This window comes from Dermacentor silvarum, chromosome 1 (genome assembly GCF_013339745.2).
Source record: "Dermacentor silvarum isolate Dsil-2018 chromosome 1, BIME_Dsil_1.4, whole genome shotgun sequence".
NCBI classification, from domain to species: Eukaryota; Metazoa; Arthropoda; class Arachnida; order Ixodida; family Ixodidae; genus Dermacentor; species Dermacentor silvarum.
Window position 1 is genome coordinate 20249972 of NC_051154.1, and position 19633 is coordinate 20269604.

At 41.0% G+C, this 19633-nt stretch overlaps 1 protein-coding gene across 1 annotated transcript; it reads left to right on the plus strand.

The window, feature by feature from the left end:
- Positions 1–1103: 1103 nt before the first annotated feature.
- LOC119457691 (uncharacterized) lies at positions 1104–19328 on the plus strand. The gene is made up of 4 exons (XM_037719343.2): positions 1104–1455; positions 6334–6461; positions 9451–9657; positions 11784–19328. Exons 1-4 carry the CDS (start codon positions 1139–1141, stop codon positions 12089–12091), a joined length of 960 nt encoding a protein of 319 aa, XP_037575271.1. The 5' UTR covers positions 1104–1138; the 3' UTR covers positions 12092–19328.
- The last annotated feature ends 305 nt before the right edge of the window (positions 19329–19633 follow it).

Sequence of the window (19633 nt, forward strand, 5' to 3'; positions counted from 1 at the left end):
TATAGCAGCCCAACACCATAGCCACTAAGCAGCCACGGCGGGTTTGAAGCTGCTTAATTCTGTGCAGCAAAAATTCGTAACAGCAGCCAAAAAGTCGCCCGCGACTGCTTCGCTATTTAACCCGTTAAGGAAAACGCTGGACGCACGCACGCGCACGCACGCACGCGCACATACATATTTAGAGGTTGATTCTGTAGTTCTGTTTATAGGGAGTTGCGAACAATTTAGTTCAGATTAACGATAGTTTTTTTTTTATATTGTCCAAATACAAAATCAACCAATTAAGACCTTGTTTTTCAGTTTCACCCGAAATTCGTTTACTGCATGAGATCCTACTTGCCAGCTTTTGGAACAATAAAAAAATGAAAAAAAAAAAAGGTACGCATTTTCCCACGCACAGTTATGGCTCATATATGTTGATGCGTGGTGTTTGACACATGGCATTCCGTTCGCCTGTTCAAGCGGATCTATCAGCGAAAATGTATAGGGTTGCCGATTTTGAGGAATTTTGAAACTAGTCAATTTGGGTTTTAAACATATTCAAACGGGGCAAGATTTTCAGTTGTTACACTGTACACCGACTGAAAACGCACGCTAGCACATATCGGATGAATATTTAGGTGAGGTTTTGCACTGTGAATGCAGTGTTCTGCTGCTTCAATTGGCGCCTTGAAATTTTTATTAGCCGATAAGTGCTAGTAGTGAATGTTTCATGTAATAATAACTACATATATACAGTCAGACTGACACGCTTATCAAACTGGCATTTTCTGCCTTTCGAAACTTTAATACAGCGTTCAAGGAATTTTAAATGATTTCCGCGAATATTACAGTAATACTACGGGCTGAAATGCGGAATTCCAGAACAAAGAAAAGGAAGAGGATTTGCGTAACAATTGCGGGAGCAGCGCGATTGGAGATTCATTTGTGCGTTTGTAGCCGCAATTTATTTTTTTGGCATACTGTCGGACCACCGCCCTTTCGCAGTGGTCACGCGCCGCGCGTGCCAGTCCATGAATCACGGTAGGCGCGCGGGCGGCGCATAACGGCGGTTTCGACGATTTCGCTCGACCACCGTGTGGAGTCGCGGCGGTAGTTGCCTCTCCCCGTTGGGCTGCTGCTGCTGCTGCTGGTTGTGATGCTTGGTGCGCGTTTTGCTTTATGTGGGAACGACGACGCTCTCGAAGGGGAGCGAAGCAGCAAGATGGCAGCGATGGCGACGTCTTCGAGAGATGCGTACTTCAAGCATCGGTCGCGAACCCGCACCACGAACTGGGGCGACGTGGAGACGTACCAGCTCATTGAGCTGTGGCAGTCGTTCCGCTACGACCTGCAGCAGACGAAAAAGCGCCGGCCCATCTTCGAGCAGATGAGCCGACTAATGCACGGGCTGGGCTTCAAGAGAGACGCTAACGAGATACAGGGGAGAATTACAAACCTCGCCTATTTGTACAGGTCAGTCCCTCATGAGACGGCCGCTGCTTCGGACCTCCGATCGCGGCGTCGTTTTACGGACCGAGCCGAGCATTCCTCGACCTGACCCGTACGCGTCCCTCTTTCCCCCCTGAATGTCACCTGTCATATTCTTGGCTCGCTTTCAAAGAATTGTGCTCTCATCTTCAGCACAGTTTCATTTTTCTCAATCCCTTGTGCAGTTTTGACCTTAGCCCAGAATTAGGAAATTATTATAGTATGCAGAAACTGCTCCTTTCGAGTCAGTTTGCTGAAATGAGGTACCGCAGAAGGTGCAGTTTTATGTGAACGATGCCCTTGTTTTCTTTCTTGCGATTCGCATCAATTTGAGTCGTTCCATTTTTGATGCGTTCGATCCATGGCGGATTCAAGTGGAACTTGCGCGCTTCGCAGCGCTATTTGATTGACTTTGTGAGAACGTGCTGCCGATTGTGAAATTGTTTTGCTTCTCCGTCCGTTTACTGTCACTTGCGTACCAAGGCAGGAGCTCTTGTGGAAATAGCATCGGCGAGAAATTTATCTCATTTCGTGGAAAAGTTTTGCCAAGTGTTACCCTACTTAACGAACGCTGCGTGAAAGTAGCAGACATAATTATGGTAGTTATGACTCAGTGTGCGTCTGTCGTACTGTTTGTAGATCGTTGTAGGCGAACGAAGTTTACTTTGCGTATTTTGTTTTGTTTACGTCTCGAAGCAGTAGCGCCTGTTTGCAAAAAATAACCTTCAAGCATATTCCTGATAACCTAGACTGCACGCTAATTAGTATATTCAAGTAACCTTGCGGACGACGTGACACTTTTGAATTTTATATCAATAAATGAAACTGGTTGCGATTTTCGGCACTTGGAGCATCTCTGCGACAAACGAAAACCATGCATTCGCCGTGAACAGTTCTGCAATTGACATCATAGAATAAAGAACCAACATTGTCATAACCTCAAGCAAACTGCTGATACGTTCACCTAGGTAGTGAGCCGATGTACCACTGTTGCCGTTACTTGCCAATCACTACATTTGGAATTTATTTAAAGTGTGCGGGTTCCAGGGTCGTAAAGAGTTCCTTGCGCTCCATTCTATTCCTTTCTTAATTCTCATCCAACGCGCACGGACGGCCGACCTCAATGATAATGTAGGCAGAACACCGCACGAATCACTGATGAAGCTCGCAAATAATCGGAACAAAATCGTTACATTACCGCGGTACAGCTCTTGTCTTGAGCGCGCCCAAAGCCCCCACCTCCCGAAACTCCGACTCCACTACCATCACTGTTATCATCATCATCATCTACTCATGCGTAATGTAGCACCTGCCCCAATGCGTTTGTAGAGTTCCCATTCAAGTCACGCTCATTGATAATGTAACTGGAAATTTCCGTTTACCTCATTTTTCAGGAACACCCGCCGCGGTGGCTTAGCGGCAATGGTGTTGCGCTGCTAAGCACGAGGTCGCGGAATCGAATCCCGGCCGCGGCGGCTGCATTTCGATGGGGGTGAAATGCAAAAACGCCCGTGTCCTGTGCATTGGGGGCACGTTAAAGATCGCAAAATTAATCTGGATTCCCCCACTACGGTGTGCCTCATAATTGTGGTTTTGGCACGTAATTAATTTTTCATGTATATATTTCTATAATTCATAGCACCATGCTCATTTATATGTTTGCGTTTTTCACCTTCCGTTTCTAAGCATCATCAACTCCATTTTTTTCATGCACACTTGAGTACGTTTACACGTGTTTCTAACCCAACAGATGTTGCAGCATTTTTCAATGTCTTAATCGCCTTTCTTGCAATGAGTTAACTGTGGTGTACAATTTGTCCATGAGCGTTGCCTGCAGTGAGACACGAAGTTCCTTGACATCTTGATGTGTTTTCAAATGCAGCCCATGGCCAAAAATATTATCCTGCATAAAAGTGAATCTGATTGTAGTGACATTTTGATTAAGGTGTGAGCCATCCATGCTCAGTGCAACAACTTCAACCTTATATTTGGATAAAAGCACATCTCCTGTTTCTCGCTTGTCAATCTTTGTCCTGACACCAGCACGTGGATTTTCTTGAGCTGTTTGAGAAAAGGAGGTTACACATATATTTATGAGCATAAAAAGTTCAACTGGTAATTTATTTTTCTTGGGACCACATATGTTAAAAAATTTACAAAGTGCTTTACGCAAGGTAGTTAACAGCATGTAATTATAGCACATGTACTATTGACCAAGTGCACAAAAATACTATAAATCCCAATCAAGAGCACTCAACATATTGGGCTGGAACAAAAGTGAGAGACATTCATACTTGCATACAAATGTTAGTTCCCCACTGCAACTGTTTTTGATATTTTTGGAAGAAAAGCACTCAGGTTAAAATTCGTAGCTCGCTTGCTATGGCAGCATAATATGCCCTACAGGTTACTTCGCACTTCATCCACTTGGTGCTGTGTGGTAGAAAAACATTTACAGCATAACTCTGCATGTCTTAGTCTATGAATGCTTCACAATATTCTTATGACATTGATGCTGCAATCCCTTGCTCCATCCGCCAGCTAACTCATTCCTGTGACATGGTGCTTCTCAGATTTCGCTTTACATTTGTTATCCTAAAATATGTCAGTTTGTGAAACCTATGTTATATGAATTGTGCAAAACATTTGGAGGGCCACAAGCCCATCTTTCAGTGAATTGAACAAGTTATAGGTGGTCATTGTAATGGCTTTCTTGAGGCTAGTTTGAGACTCCAGGAGGCACATCTCAGCGTGTAACGTGTCAGGACTTAGTTGAAAGAAGCTTGCAATGAAAGCTAATTTTTCGTCTTCCATAGAAGGGTGTAGAAGTCTCTGTATGGCACACCTGAGTCTTTCATGTGAGCTTTTCTTTGATCCCTCATGTAAAGGCGTTGAGCATAGTAAAAACAAAGAAAAGCAACACAGAGCTCTTTCACTTAAGTCATGCGAAATGACTTGTCTGCACAATGCAGGTGCATCCAAGCCAAGGTGCATCCATCTTGTGTGCTTCGCTTTGGTCTCTCATCACTATTTTTTTTTTTTTTTTCCCTTTCCTCCTTACCTTGTACAGAGTAGCAGGCCAGAACATGCTAGCTCTGGCCTCTCTGCCTTTCCTATAATAAAGTGTTTCCCTTGCTGAACCTTAAGCAATTCCCTTGGACTTCATCTCTTTCTTCTCATGTGGTTAGATTAAACTTGGCCTTTATGGCAAAATCAAGCAACTGAACCTGCTAAGCAGCTAAATGGCAGGGAAAGGGCTTAATGGCTTGCATAAAATAATGAAATGCACGTAAAGAGTTGCATTGCAGCTCGTAAGTGTCATCCAAGTGCTACATGTGGTCTCACCATGTCGTACCGCCCAGGCAACAGTAGGGGTATCTGCCCCCCTCCACCTCCCTCCCTCTGCACACCTCATTAGTATTCAAGTGCTCATAATTGCTTGAATCAGGCAGGAAAGTCTACAGACTAATCTTTCATTAAGAAATACCTGCCTATACATATCATAGGCCACTTGTTTTGATAAAGCATAACAAAAGTTGAAATGTTACCTGAATGAATACCAATAAGGTGTTTGTCCTTAGGGCAGATGACCCTGTATACATCTTGTTGGAAATCCAACTTACGTGCAACTTTTGTGCTATAATGTCCCACTGCACTCTTCCGCCAAGGTAGTGTGAATAGCAATTTTGACATTGTTTGCAGAAGCCCTTTTCAGTGTTAGTACAAACAAGACAAAATTATATCTCATCCACAAGTTTAATGCACTTCAACCAACAAGTATAAGTGTTTTAAAGGAAGCTCTTGAATCCATTCGCTATACTAATGACAAATATAACCAGTAGCCCTCAACTTTTTAATTTTTATTTATTTATTGTTATGGTTATTATTATTATTTTTTTATGAGGGGGGGGGGGGGGTCTTATACCTGGTCAGGCCAGGGCTGGTCATAAACTTCACACCCAATTTATTCCTTTCATTTACATGTATATTCCTCTTTACTTTCACACAAGCTGTGCTTCAATAATTAACTATCATACCAAGATTAATCTGCTTTTTTTTTTTTCAACTTTGTTTTCAACTTTTTTTTTTTTTTTTGCTCCTTTAGTATTTTGTCAGTGTCTTTCTTTTTTTTCTTAGATCTGTGGTGCAGTATGTGCGTGCATGCCCTTTGCTTCCAGTTTCCACTCACACTATTGCTAGAACTGGGTTTCTTTGACCTGGTTCCCTTCTCTTTGCTCCCCCCTCTCTTTTTTCCTTTTTCAAAATCCATAGTGATTATACCCATAGTTACTGCTTTCTTAGAAAACTGGGCACACTGGATTGACAGCGCCTACTTATAAGTGGAAATCCTTTTCCCTTTCCGGTCTTTATCTCCACTTCTTTAAAGAAACCCTCATGAGTACCCCCACCTGTTCCCCTTTCTATGACCACCCTAAACCTCCCTTTGTCCTTCCCTCCTATCTTTTTCTGTTCGCCATCCCCCCCCCCCCCCCTTTTTTTTAAATTTTTTCTCCAGTGCTTTGACTTTAATTACCCCACAATATGCATTGGCTTATTCTCATCCTCCTCCCCCATTAAGAGTAAGGGAGAGTGAGCTACGTGTGCATAAAAGCGCTGCTAAGGAAAGCAGTTGCCCTGATGAAGACAAGCACCCTTGTCGAAACTTGGCTCCAGCGACATTCCTTGTTTGACCACTGCTCATCTTTTCAGTGCTAGGCGCTTTTCTTTTCCCCCTAAATTGCAGCTGTAAGCCTGTAGGTTTTAATTACGTTCACCAAAAACTTTTTTCGTCGTTTTGGCCAGGTTAATGTGCTTTTTTAAATCTGTGCATCTGCTGTACAGCATAAACTTCTTTGTTTGCAGGCGTGAAGGCAAGCTTCGACTTGAAAACCCACTGCGATCCCCTTGGAAGTTCTGGGACAATGTGCATAAAGTACTTCGTGGTGAACCACCACGTCGTACACCTATTCAGGCACGCCAGATTTTACCAAGTATGTCGCTTTTTAATCTCTTCTTGCTGTAGTTGCATGTGACCTCTACTTTTCTTTTTTTCTTTTTTTTTTTAAATCTACAATTGGGGAGCTGCACTTGAAAGGCCTTTCATAATGCTAGGCAAGACAGGACACTTCAATTTATTACTTGTTAAGAAGCCATATTTTGATGTGTGTGAGAGTTACTTATTTTGAATTCTAGACTAGTGTTTCTGCTACTGCACAGAGCAAGCTTTCAGATATGCTAATCTTTTATAGCAAAAATTGCATGGTGGCGGTTTATGAAAAACTGACTTGAAAGTTCATTGGTTTCAATTAAAGTACTTTTCTGTTTTTGATTCCGACTATCTTCTGTGCTGTGTTTGTTGATCCATGCATTTTTAGCGATTATAATTGCCATATATTAATTCTTTCGAATTTTGAGCCCTGAAAGGAAAAAGTGTGCTGTCTAGGACTGGTCTGTTCATGTGGTGTCAAGTATGAGAGACATAACCAAGGAAAGCCCACATATGCTAACAGTCCGAAATGTGTAACCTGTGTCTTTTCTGCATTTAGGGATCTTCCGTTTCTTATGGGTAGGCAGCAGGTGTGCACATACTCGTATACTATTTGACTGTTAACTGTACAGCAACCACACACAACAGAATTTGCTTGTCGCATCATGTTACAGTAGTAGTTAGGTTATTGGGCTTCACACATTGCCCCAACTTTCCAATGGCACTATGCACTTCAGAGAAAAGCTTTGCTGTGATTGCCAGATATATAGATATCAGGTTTGTAGTATATACAGAAAACCCCTATCATAATGAAGCCATTGGGAAAGGTAATAAACCTTGATATAAACTGTATTTTTAAAGTGCAGAGACCCGGTCAAAAAAAAAAAAAACAATTGACTCCAATTAGGAAATTTCCAATTGTTACCAACTGGAAAATTTCCAATCGTAAATTAGTACATAACTGGACCAATTGAACCAACTGGAACATGACCAATTTTCATTGGAGTGACATATTGTACCCAATGGGTGCCAATTGGTTTGAAACCAATTGGTTGGAATGGTCAATTGCACCAGTGGGCAATACCAATACACATATATACCCCACAAAGCAAACCTAAATAGGATTCTAGCTGTCAGGAACAGGTTTGCTCTAGCCTTAGTACTGCATGCATATATATCTATAAATCATTCCAGTTTCCTTGAATGGGTTCATAAACTGAAAGTATGATTTCTCATGCAGTTGGTTACATTCTAGCTAATTTATTCCAATTAGACTCGGTTGGGAATGTAAGGTGGGCCTAGCTGGTTCAAACTGGCGAGTCCAATTGGACTCAATTAGTTCCATCCCTGACTCAATCGTAAGGATTTCCCAATGGGCCCAGTTGATTCCAATTGGCAAGTCCAATCAGACTTAATTGGTTTCACTTTGACTCAATCATAACCAGTTGGAACTAGGGATTTTCCAATCGGTTCAAATTGGGTCCAGTTCATTTCAATTGGCAACTCCAAGTGGTTTCTCCTCTGATCCAATCGTAACCCGTTGGAAGTAAGCATTTTCCAATTGGTTCCTATTGGTCCCAGTTGATTCCTATTGGATAACCTAATTGGTGTCAATTGTTTTTTTTTTTTTTTTGACTGGGGAGGGCCTAACAGAGCCATTATGATGCACGAAGTGCACACCAAAAGTACGGGAACTTGCAAATCGTGTATATTAAAACAAAGCCATGGTTCATAGTGACAATGTGGCAGGGATGAAATTATGCCAATGCCTGTGAGCAGTTGCCTCATCTGCTGGTTATCATTACGTGGTAATTTGTCCTAAAGAGCTTTTGCCATATGTGACAAAGTGGCCTTCGCAGGGATTTTTAATTGCCTCATCTACAGGTTGACATGGAAATGGTCACCATCTATGCTGCACTGAACAGTCTTTTGTGTACTTTTGTGCACTTTGCCCTTCACCTACAAAACGGAGCCTGGTACTACTACACTTCAAATAACCCATGGTCTAACACCCCTGTCGTACACATGGCCAAAATTGGCGTCACTTTGAGCGAGTGTCACCCTGTGTTAGTGTTGTTCAAAAGCTGTCACATGAAAAAGTGCAATATGACACTCAGTTCAGAGTCCACTTGATGGTGAGTGCATTAGGAGAACTTGCTTCACTTCACCTAGCCCCCTTGAAGTGTGTAGACTTGACAACAGCAGTTGCAAGTGTTAACAAAACAGCTAAAAAATGGAAAGGTTGGTATTTTTGTGCAATTACTATTCTGTCTGCATTCATTTCAATCAACAAAAAGAAATGTCTTGCATTTATAGTCCTCTATTTCAGTGGTCTTCCCTGCATGACGAAAATTGTCTCGCATGATGCTGCTGCTGTGCGAGCAGTTTCTCTGAATGCCATGTAAGATGTTTTTCATAATAAAAGAAGCAACATTAATGACCACTTTCCAAATACAATAATTATTGTAAGTACTTTTCTGTAGCACCCAATTGTAGCTGCCATGAATTCTGAATCACAGTTTGTTTTGCAGTGTAGCACAGAGCAGCCAAAATGGTGCTCACTGGAGTGAAGGGCACTTGGCTCAAATGGACACTAATTTTCCCAGCCTGACTGGGAGGGCATAAAATGCATCGAATGCAGTTTGAACCATGAAAAACTTCAAAACTTCAATATATCGGAGTGATTTTCTTTATTTATTGAGGGTTTACTGAAGCTTTAATATTTTGTAATCTTGAGTGTAAGTGGATTTGTTTTCTGTGTTACATTAAGTGTCATAGCTAGATGTTCAGACCGCTAAACTTGAGCTTTACAGCACAATTTGTATGTCTGTTATACCTGTGAAATTCTAGTGATGAATACAATTTGCCAGTTGTCTTGGTTGTAACATTATTCATACATTGTGCCTTTAGGAGCCCTTTTATATAGGCTTACTTGTGTGGAACAGGAGAGACATTCTGCAGTTTTGGCCTTTTCCTCTTGCTTTTTCACCCAGAGCCAGTGTCCTTGCCAAATACAGAGGCACGGATGATTCCACCTGACACCACTCTGACGGTGGTCAATGTTCCTCTACCTGACGTATCCGTTGTCAAAGTAGAAAAACCAAGTGTGCCTGAGAGCACTTCAGCTGGGGATGGCCGAAAGAGTCCTCCAGATGAATCGAATGCAGCCACTGAAGCCTGGACAGACCAGTCTGCAGCCTGTAAGAGAATGCCCAGTCTTGGTCATGATTCTACTCATTCCACCCTCTTTTCATCTCTACAATCTGTAATGGAATTGCAACACAATAAGTGAAACAATTTGTGCCAAATTTGAGCATTTCAAGGGAGAACATATTCCAAGAGGATCAAGAGAGTACTGGCAATAGGCTTCTACATGTTGACATTCACTTCACATGGTGCAGGGTTCACACCAGAACGAGTTCACAGAATTCTCCCTAGAAAGTACTCCCTGCACTTTCAGGAGAGGTAAATATTTTGCTGGAGGGGTAAATGCAGCAAGTGCACTGTAACATTGACAAGTCTACGATACTGTCTATCATTCTCACTGGTTTACACTGCTTTTTAGAGGCATAGCCCCATGATAGAGGTAAAGGTTAAAAGTAATGACCCTTAAATTTTTTGGTTGTGCTGCTTCTATACCAAAAAACATCCTAATTTGCTGTATTGCAGTGGAAACTTCTCAGAATGACTACGTAGTGTCACAGAGGGAAGTAGTGATCATAGTAGTGGTAAGCATACAGGGTGTGCAAGGTATTTGAGGGCATAGCTTTAAATCACCATAGACGTCAACATTCTCATTCTATCCGTTTAGGTGCTTAACATTGTCTTCACCAACTCTTCTGTCACATATCTATCACATGAAGCACAAATGCAGCACAAATGAAGCTGCATGCAGTCCTAGTTGGCTTACATGCTGGCCACAGTGACTTAGATCGTTTGTTTTCAAGGTGGGATGCAACAGCTCATGCCCATTTGTAATCTCTGAAAAAGAAAAAATTAGTACTGCCTGTGGTCAGACATCATTCAGATGGTTGAGCTTCCCCGGCAAGTGGAAGCCAATTGTGATTGCGAAAGCTGAAAACTCATTGATGGCCATTACCGAGCAGTTTCAGCTCGCAGAGTCAATAGTAAAGCTTGCTGTGCACAAGATCATTAGGGGTCAACCCTAAGTAAAGGATTTGCTTCCTCTCACAAAGCCTGTGCGACCCAAGTATGGCTGGCACTCTCAATGTGGCATTTGAGTTCCCAATTTTTAAACCTGCTACTCTGCTATGTATGGGGGCAACATGAGAGGAAGGCTGAAATCCACACAATGCAAAGACTCTCCATAAAGCTACTGTGGAAGCATTTGTCAACATCAAAAAGTGCCATCTGATCTAAGAATACAGCCATTATAGAAGCCAAATTAAGTCCTTTATAGATACTGAAGATGGTTTTATTTAAGTCTTAAGAAACAGCAATAAAAGGAACAAAGTAAAGAATTCGAAACAAATATATTGAATTTTAAAAGGGTCTTAACTTGAGCTTGTTGGTATGACTTCATTACGGAAAACAGCGTGAAAAATAATGTGACAAGGAAGAACGACTGGACAGGCGCTGGACAGGTGCAAATTTATGCATATACCTCTGCTTGTATGCGTATATATTCGTGCTCACAAAAATAAACACAATAGTCACCTTGTCCATTTGTTCTTTCTTGTAACATTATTTTTCGTGCTGTTTCACGGGGTGAATATTGAATCTTGTCTGAAATAGTGTTACTATTCCTGAAGTAATAATTCCCTCAATTACCTCTCACACTCTGTAGATTCCATTGAAAAGCACATTATTCTTTGAAAGAGTAGCCAAGGTCACCTTGGTGAGATAATTAGGGGAAATTACTTTATATACATTTTAGCTTAGGCAGTAATTGTGTATTTTTTTTAAAAAATCTGTTTACCCTGTATAGCTGAGCACTAACCTTCCTTGTCTTCATTTTCTGCAATAATGCTCATAACTTTTGTATACATCAGAGAAAAGTGTGCTCGCTAGTTTTTTTGTCATGCATTATGAAGTGCACCATGCATACTTCTTATGAAGTTCACCAATACTTGTTGAATTTAAACGAGCACTCACGACAAACAGAAAAAAAAGTCTGGCTGTTGATGTTTCAGTACAGGTGTGAATTCCTGCGAGTGCAACCACTTTGCTCAGCTTGTAGATGCCACATGTTCAGCAATAGCCATGTCAGCCATCTGGTTGGAAAATGGTTGAAAGGTGCTATAATGGTTCTTTCTCTTCCCTTGTTTTCTTCTCACTGAGAGTACCCATCTTGCGTTTTTTGCAGCCATAGTGAATGGGGAGCATTCAGAAGAAGATGAAGAAGGCAGCGACAGCTATCCCCATGCATCCCTGCGCTTCCCATTCGAATGTCCGTGTGACATTCTCAAAACTGTGGCTGAGCAACAGCGCCTCATGGCGCTGCAGATTCTCAACGAGGAGGAGATTCGTCACGAGGAGAGAGTTCGCATTGTGCTTGAGATGGAGAACCGGCTGAAGCAGGAGCACAACAATTTCAAGCTAGCACTCATTGATAGACTTAACAAAGGCTTCACTCAGATCCTAATGGCACTGAAATCTTCCACTACGTCTTAGGGGCCCTGGTGGTCGCATTGTTGGGAGAGGCGCTGCCTTTTTTTCTTTTTTTTTTATTGCAGCAAGGGAGACTGGCCTGCTTCAGCAGTGCTTCTTTCCCAGAGCAACTGCCTGGAAGCAGTTGGGCGTTGCATTATTATGCAGTTTTACCGTATTATGCAATTTATAAGCCTTTAAGCAACTAGTTCTATTCTAATACCATAGATACTCTAAGCCAGGAGCTGGCTTAATTCAGTGCTACAGACGCACTTGTTTTTGTCTGGATCAAAGTGTGGTGTGGTGTTAGCAAGCTTAGGCACAGCTGAAGATGCAAGACTTGTGTAGGCATTCAAGAATTCAGGGCTGGCTTGGCAGGATCAAACAGGATTGATTCATTTTTAAAACTGTGATAAAGATTATTGTTGGACTCAACTTTTTGGCTCATTTCAGAGCAACATGAGCTCAGGCATGACTGTTCACTCCAGGATTAGGTGTCTGGGACATGGAATATAGAGCAATCAAACTGAACCATCTCCATAGGTGGAATTTAGAACTGTCTTGTTTGTATCTCCGAGCCTGCCCATGTAGCATTTGGTCATTATATTTCTTAACTGTATAGGCTAGGCTAGGTTTTACGAATAGGATGTGTAGTACATAGTGCTGCTATGCTTAGGGCCCGAAAATCTGCAAGAATCTATGGCAGTTTTCATATACTTGGTGTCTTGAAAAGCCTTATTTCTTCCAAGGGAACTCATGTTGGCAACGGTCAACACAGTAATGACATTTGTGGCCATTTTGTGTACCCTGTTTTGGAGTCTGTACTTCGTGCTGCGTGCAGCACATGCATCAATCTATTTTGCTGCTGTGTCACGTTGCAGACTTGCATTAGTTCATGTGTCATCAAGGGAGTGAAGTCACTTTTTTGTTGTATGTACTTTTGCCCTACAAAACGTTTAGTATGTATAGGCAGCTGAAATTTCAAAGGTGACATTGTGCTCACTTTGAGCTTTACAACTTGTTAAGTGTGGTGAGAATTCCTTACCACGTAGTACGCAGTGGTTTAAAATTTTTCTTGGTTTCACTGCTGTGGTTGCTGTGCCCTCATAAACGTGTGGCTTATATGTATTCCAATTTGAGGCAGAGTTGAACCTCATTACAATGAAGTTGCATCCAGCATGAAAATACCTTCATTATATCTGATATTCGTTATTTGCAGATATTTTTTTATGCTAATCTTGGCAAGAAAATTGTAAAATTTACTTTACCATATTCAATATTTCATTATATCTATGTTATATTGAGGTTCAACTGTATTTATCAGCGGTCTGTGAAGATGCGAGTTCACACTTGAACCACTGAGCATTTTTGAGTTCTTTACACTCGAAGCATTAAGGATGCGCCAGTTGTTTTATTAATTTTGCACATTGTTGTTGGTGGCTTTTGTATGTACCATAGAAAATGTCAATCATGGCGCTGGTTTTTATGTTGGTGTGTGCTGTGTACTAACTCGAACAAAGCCTTGCGGTTCATCTGCCCTGATTCCTCTTTGGTACTGGTTGTTGGTGTTGTTGATAATGCTGGTAAGCTTTTATCCCCGCAATTCATAGCCTAAGATTTCGGGCCCTAGTCATGTATGGCTTTGTTAATGCATACTCTGCCTCTTGTGTTGAGAGATGTGTGGCAACAGCAGTGTATTTAAAATAGCATATCATATGTGCAAAACTTTTTGTAATGTCTTGATATTTGTGTATGTTTATTTATATTAATCAGTCAATGTCTGTTAATTTGACCATGGCAGGACATGCAAAACTTGTTCAAATAATCTGAAGTTCAAATTATGGGTGACATTTGAAACTTTTGACGAACTAGTGATCTATTTATTTACTAGCAACGGTTTGATATGGTGGTCTCTAATGTTGTTAGTGAGTGCTATATGAATAATGTTGCAAGAACATAATGCGTTGCGAAGCCTGGCTGCTATTGTTTGTGCAGGTGAAGAACTGCTCTGCAAGATGAATTGTTGGTTGTACTTCCATTTTGTTGAGACTCCTGTATCCCTTTGTCATCACCACTGATGCTGTCTGAAGGACCCACATGCAGCATGGGGCAGGAAAAATTTGCACCGTCTTTTTGGCCGGTGGCCGACACTGTGGGTGTGCGAATACTGTTTTTTGAAAATCAAATGAATGCAAATCGAAGAGGTATGGTTCTGAATTGAACATGCACTCACATATCTTTATATACTTTTCAAATAATTAATGTTGTGTACTGGGCTTTCAAACCAAGCTAACCATAATTAGCTTAAGATTCTCATGTGCATGGGAATCTGGCAGTTTGAATAGCAGAATTGTGTGGGCTCTTCAGTTGCAATTTTCTTTGAGACTAAGTCACCTCTTGTTGTGAAACAAACGTGCAAGATTTTCAGAAGGATAATCTAAAAACTATATTGATTAAGTTTCGCCTTCATTGTCCCGTCAAAGTGCGTCTCACAATGTGATTACATTGTTGACTTTCAGGTCTACTTTTTATAATCATAGGTTACCTATCCTAGAATCATGTGCTTTTTAAGTATAGGTAAAATGTCATATCTACCAGGGTGCAGGATTAGAGCATGGAAATTATGGAGTGAGAAATGGCTGGAAAGGTTCAATTGACGCTTTGGTTTTTGATGGCAGTGTTGTTACCAGGATAATTGAAGAGTGTTATTTAATTATGAATGAATGAGGGCCCCATTAGCATGCATGAGCCATAACCACAGTGAACACAGCTGCATGTCCTTCTTAATCCTTCTTGTGAATCAGGGAAACACAGAAGTGGCTGCAGAGATCTTTCGTGACGCCTACTGGTGCAGGACTATCCCCCGTATTCAGAAATGCAACTTCGCTTCAAGTCCGTGCTTGACTTGAGTTAAGTGACGTCCAGGGCATGTTCGTCCAATGAACGTCCAGGGCATGTTCACAATAGGCGTCACTTAATTCAAGTCAAGCACGGACTTGAAGCGAAGTTGCATTTCTGAATACGGGGGTATGTCTAGCTGCTTAAGTGGAGCATAAAATTTGGAAACTTATTTAAAGGCCTTCAGGTATTTGTATTTTCACAAAAGGAAAGCTGTTCAAAACTATCAAAGGAAAACCTTTTCTTTTTTTTTACGTTGTGCTTGAGCTATAATGAAGGACCGCTCAACATCACTCATATGGATGGCCGTTCACGTTCCTACACTTGATACTCAGCGCGGACTGTCGGTGCCGTGCAATGTTGCTGAAAAGGAGAAACAGGCTATCCACACACACACATAATAGTTAGGTACCAATAATTCTAGCCCCTTCCTTGACATGCTATTATCCCAAATTGTGGCGAGAAATGGCCAAATTATTATAAGGACCCCAGTTGCCAACATGTTTTACCTCCCTGGAAGGAATAAATTCGCTTCTACTTGCGCTGTCCTATGAATTGTGTGCTACCATTTAGGAAAAGCACAACTAAGCACTGAGACAAAGCTAGGATTGTCCGTAGCATTGCTAGAAGTACTGTTGAGAAGTACCATTGACGAGCTAGAAGTGCTGTTGACGAGCTGAGCTTGCCTTTGGCTGTTTTTACCAGAAACACATGGACAAACCCTGCTCGTCCAAGTCATGGAAGGGGTTAATGAAAACGCTGTACTAGCTATGCAAATGCTGCTTGCACAGGACGTGGTTTATGCACTTTGGCAGCCACAACTGTTGTGCACTAGTAGAGTTGGCAATTGCATATTTAAAGGGCCCCTGAAACAATTTTTGTCATTCCTTATAGAGTACCACCTGTACATACAGAGTCTTTCTCATGGAATGCTTTCTCTCAAGAACTATTATACTATATTAACAGAGCTACAAGTGGTTAGACATTACCCTTCTCTCAAGCCGCAGCATTCTTCCTCAACGCGCATTTTGTGTGGCCATTGCTATGTCCTGCCTCTTTGGGCACAATGCTGAGTGGTGATGCGAGTGTTGCCTAATTCCAGTTGATTTGAACTAAGTGTTTTCGATAAGCATGTATGGTGATGGTTGCCTGAAAGTGAAGTTTACCTGCAGGGATCGTGTCTTCCATGGTGTGCAGTCGCTGCAGTTTATTCCCCGCACATACCTCAAATGCAGAAGGATGAGTGCTGTTATACAAACGTCCTTGAGTGTAGAATTCGTACCATACATGTTTCCTGCCAGAAGCAGACATTGCTGCACTTATGTACATTTGGGATAGCCCCTCCATGTCACCCCCGGTGGCTGTAGCCACTGTAGTATGGTTAGTCAGTGTTGCATTCTTTCTCACTCCTCCTCTTACTTTGTGCAGCCTTACAAGTCTACGATAGAGTTCAGCTTTTAGGTGAAACTATTCCACTCCTTTTCTCTCATGCATGCGCAAATGCATGTGCACAAACAACAGTTGCAGCAGATAACCTGTGTTATCAAGCAGAAGTAGTACACCATTGGTTTGAAGAAATGTCTACATTTATTGCATTTGTGTTTTTATTTTTACAGGTACACAAAATACACATACATACTATTAAAAAGAAGCTTAGTGGAGTGACAAGCTTGAAGTATTCCCGATCACCCTCTCTATGTAGAATGGTCAGGGGAGGGTGGAAATACGGGAAGTGGTGCTGCTACAATCTGTAGCAATGCAGAAGTTTAAAACCTAATTATGCAGAACACTTACATTTTGTCCTTGATGATCGCAAGTGTCTACGCTACCGACTCTGCATTTGTACATAACTGTAAAAATCATTGGAGTGTCCCTTTAACAAAAATTTGTCAATTAGCTTTGTCAGTTTTTATAGTACTGTTTGTATTGTAAAATTAAACTTGTGTTGGAAGACCTTTTTTTTTACCTAGTGAACCTGTGTTCCAAGGTATTCATCACTAAATTTTACACTCCGTTACTTAATTTTGCATTAGATGATTTCATATGGCATGCCGGTTGTGAAGACGGGCAGAGTTGATAACAGCTGCACTCATGCTCTTGGCTGGCAAAAATGAAGAAAAGACTGACTTCCTCCTTTTGCTCAGAATAAGCTGTCACATATACGTGTTTGTGTCAAGACTCTGCCTCTTAATGCGAAATTAGCTTACCAAGTGTCAAATTTGATGATGAATGTGCTGGAACACAAGCAGTCTAGAAAAAAAAATGAAATTGTCTTGAAATACAACTGTCTCCAAGTTTTTATATATATATATATATATATATATATATATATATATATATATATATATATATATATCTTCAGTCCTCCTTTCTAAATTAACTCTGAAGCAATTATGTCAAATATTCATCCCAGGTATAAAGTCGGATGCATAGGTAACTGCATGGAAGTGGTCTAAGCATATTCTTGCCATTAGCCTTTTGTGAAAATTTACACAAATTTCATCTAGATCATTGTGGTATTGCAGACGACAAAAGACACCTGTGAAAGAACTTCAAATACTGCATGTTGACATGAAAATACAGAATGCGGCTGACATGTTGTGCATCACTTGTGCACAACATGCAAACCTACTACACAATGTTACACCTTCATCTCTGTGTGCAGGTCAAGGAAGGTGGTTTTTACAAGGAGCATGAGGAGATGATTACTTCTGCATACATGGAGATATTGCCTTCTGACATCTAACAGTGTTACTTAAAAAAAATAAAATATTTTTTCACATTCGTAACATACCATGCTGTAATAAGAACTGATTTGATAGGTGATTATGTCCCTGAGCTGTCCTTGGGTCTGAGGAGGACGTGTGTGTGTGTGTGTGCATGCATGCGTGCACTCGCATTCATATAACAAGCACAAAATATTTGAAAAGTATTAGAAGATCAAATAGTGTCTGTTCATTTTGAATAACAAGTTTGAACAACCTGATATTGAATTTGTTATTCAACCAATGCTGGTATTCGCACACCCCTGGTTGGCACACTTCTCTGGTTCTTCTAATCTTTCACGCTATTGTGAATGAGAGTCCGATTGGGCCTTCCATGTCAGCACTATTGAACAGTTCTGTGAAACTGGACTTCCTCAAGCACTTGATATTGGCAGCTTGACAGTGCTTCCACGCTCTTTTGAGCATGGTCATTGCTTTTAGCATGACCAGCAGCACTTGTAATTCTACTGCCAGGGATTCTTTCCAGTTTAGACTGTTTGATATTTGCCATTTCAAGTATTGAATGAGATGTTTCATTAACATAAAAAGCATCTTTTTCAGTTTTTTGAACACTGTCTAATAAATGTTAAATTGAATGAACTGCTATCAATTGAACTGAACTCTACTCTTGGTGAGCTAGCATTGGTTATACTGAAAGGCACACCTTAATTTTATATTTGAGAGCATAGTGGCATGGCCTTTTACAAGGTTAACAAGGATATGTCTTGGCATTTATAGAGTGAGTTTAAAAAGTCTCTGTTCATGGTAACAATGTTGGAAGACAGGCATATATATGCATAGATTTTTAGTTTCTGAGCCTGTGAGTGCTTTCATAGAGTTTTTAACATGTGAACCATGCACCAGTGAAATATGTATATAAATGTTTCCTGTAATGCCATAACAGGACACTGCGAAATACATATCATACTTATTACAATGTGGTGTGTATTACTTTGGCCATCAATTCCTTCATTCTGTTTGCACAAGGCTTTGCAGTCTTCTCTTCATGTCTTAATAGGAACTTTCAGTGTGTTAAAGCAGCAACAGTATTGCTATGTAAGTTTAAATTATTCACCACAAAGCAACATGATGATGAATACTTAATTTGAGTGGGAAAATACGCAAATAACACAGACGCACTTGCAACAAAATATGTTACCCTACCAACTCTTTTAATTAACTATTCATCCTGCTATGATAATGAGGCATCATTGAATGCCCAGCATAGTGAGGCTCCAACCATAAATTCTCCTCTGTGTAAATCAGTCTCGCATGATTTTGAAAAAGGCAGTGAATAATTGGCTCATCATGAATACTGTTGTATAGAAATTACAAAGAAGTGCTCTCGCACATGCAAGCACACCAATTCCACTTTTAGATTCTAGAAATTTTCTCACGTCATGTGAAATTTTGATCTGAACCTGAGCCAAACCTGAACCTCTGCCACTTTCCCTCAGTAATTTCCAAGTTCACAGAACTTGGAATTTTATAGTGAATGGCACACTTCGGCTACAGCTTTGTATGATTGCCAGCTTTTAATGTGTGGGAGTGTGAAGGGGAGTTGTTCAAAAGGCAACTAGGTTAACCAGACGGAGGTCTGATTTGGGTACCCTTCACGAGGGAAAGAGTATGAGGGCATGAACATATATGGCCCATTCGGAATAACGAAATGAACTATACTTCTAATAATTGTAATTAGGATGCATCATCATATGTTTTTACCCATATTTCCCTCCTAAAAATGATTAAATTTTGGGGTTTTGCATGTCAAAACCACTATTTGATTAGGAGGCACGCCATAGTGGGAGACTCCCAGGTTAGCTTTGACCACCTGGGGTTCTTTAAACGGCACACAAGCATTTTTGAATTTCGCGCCCATCGAACTACGGCCGCCGCGGCCAGG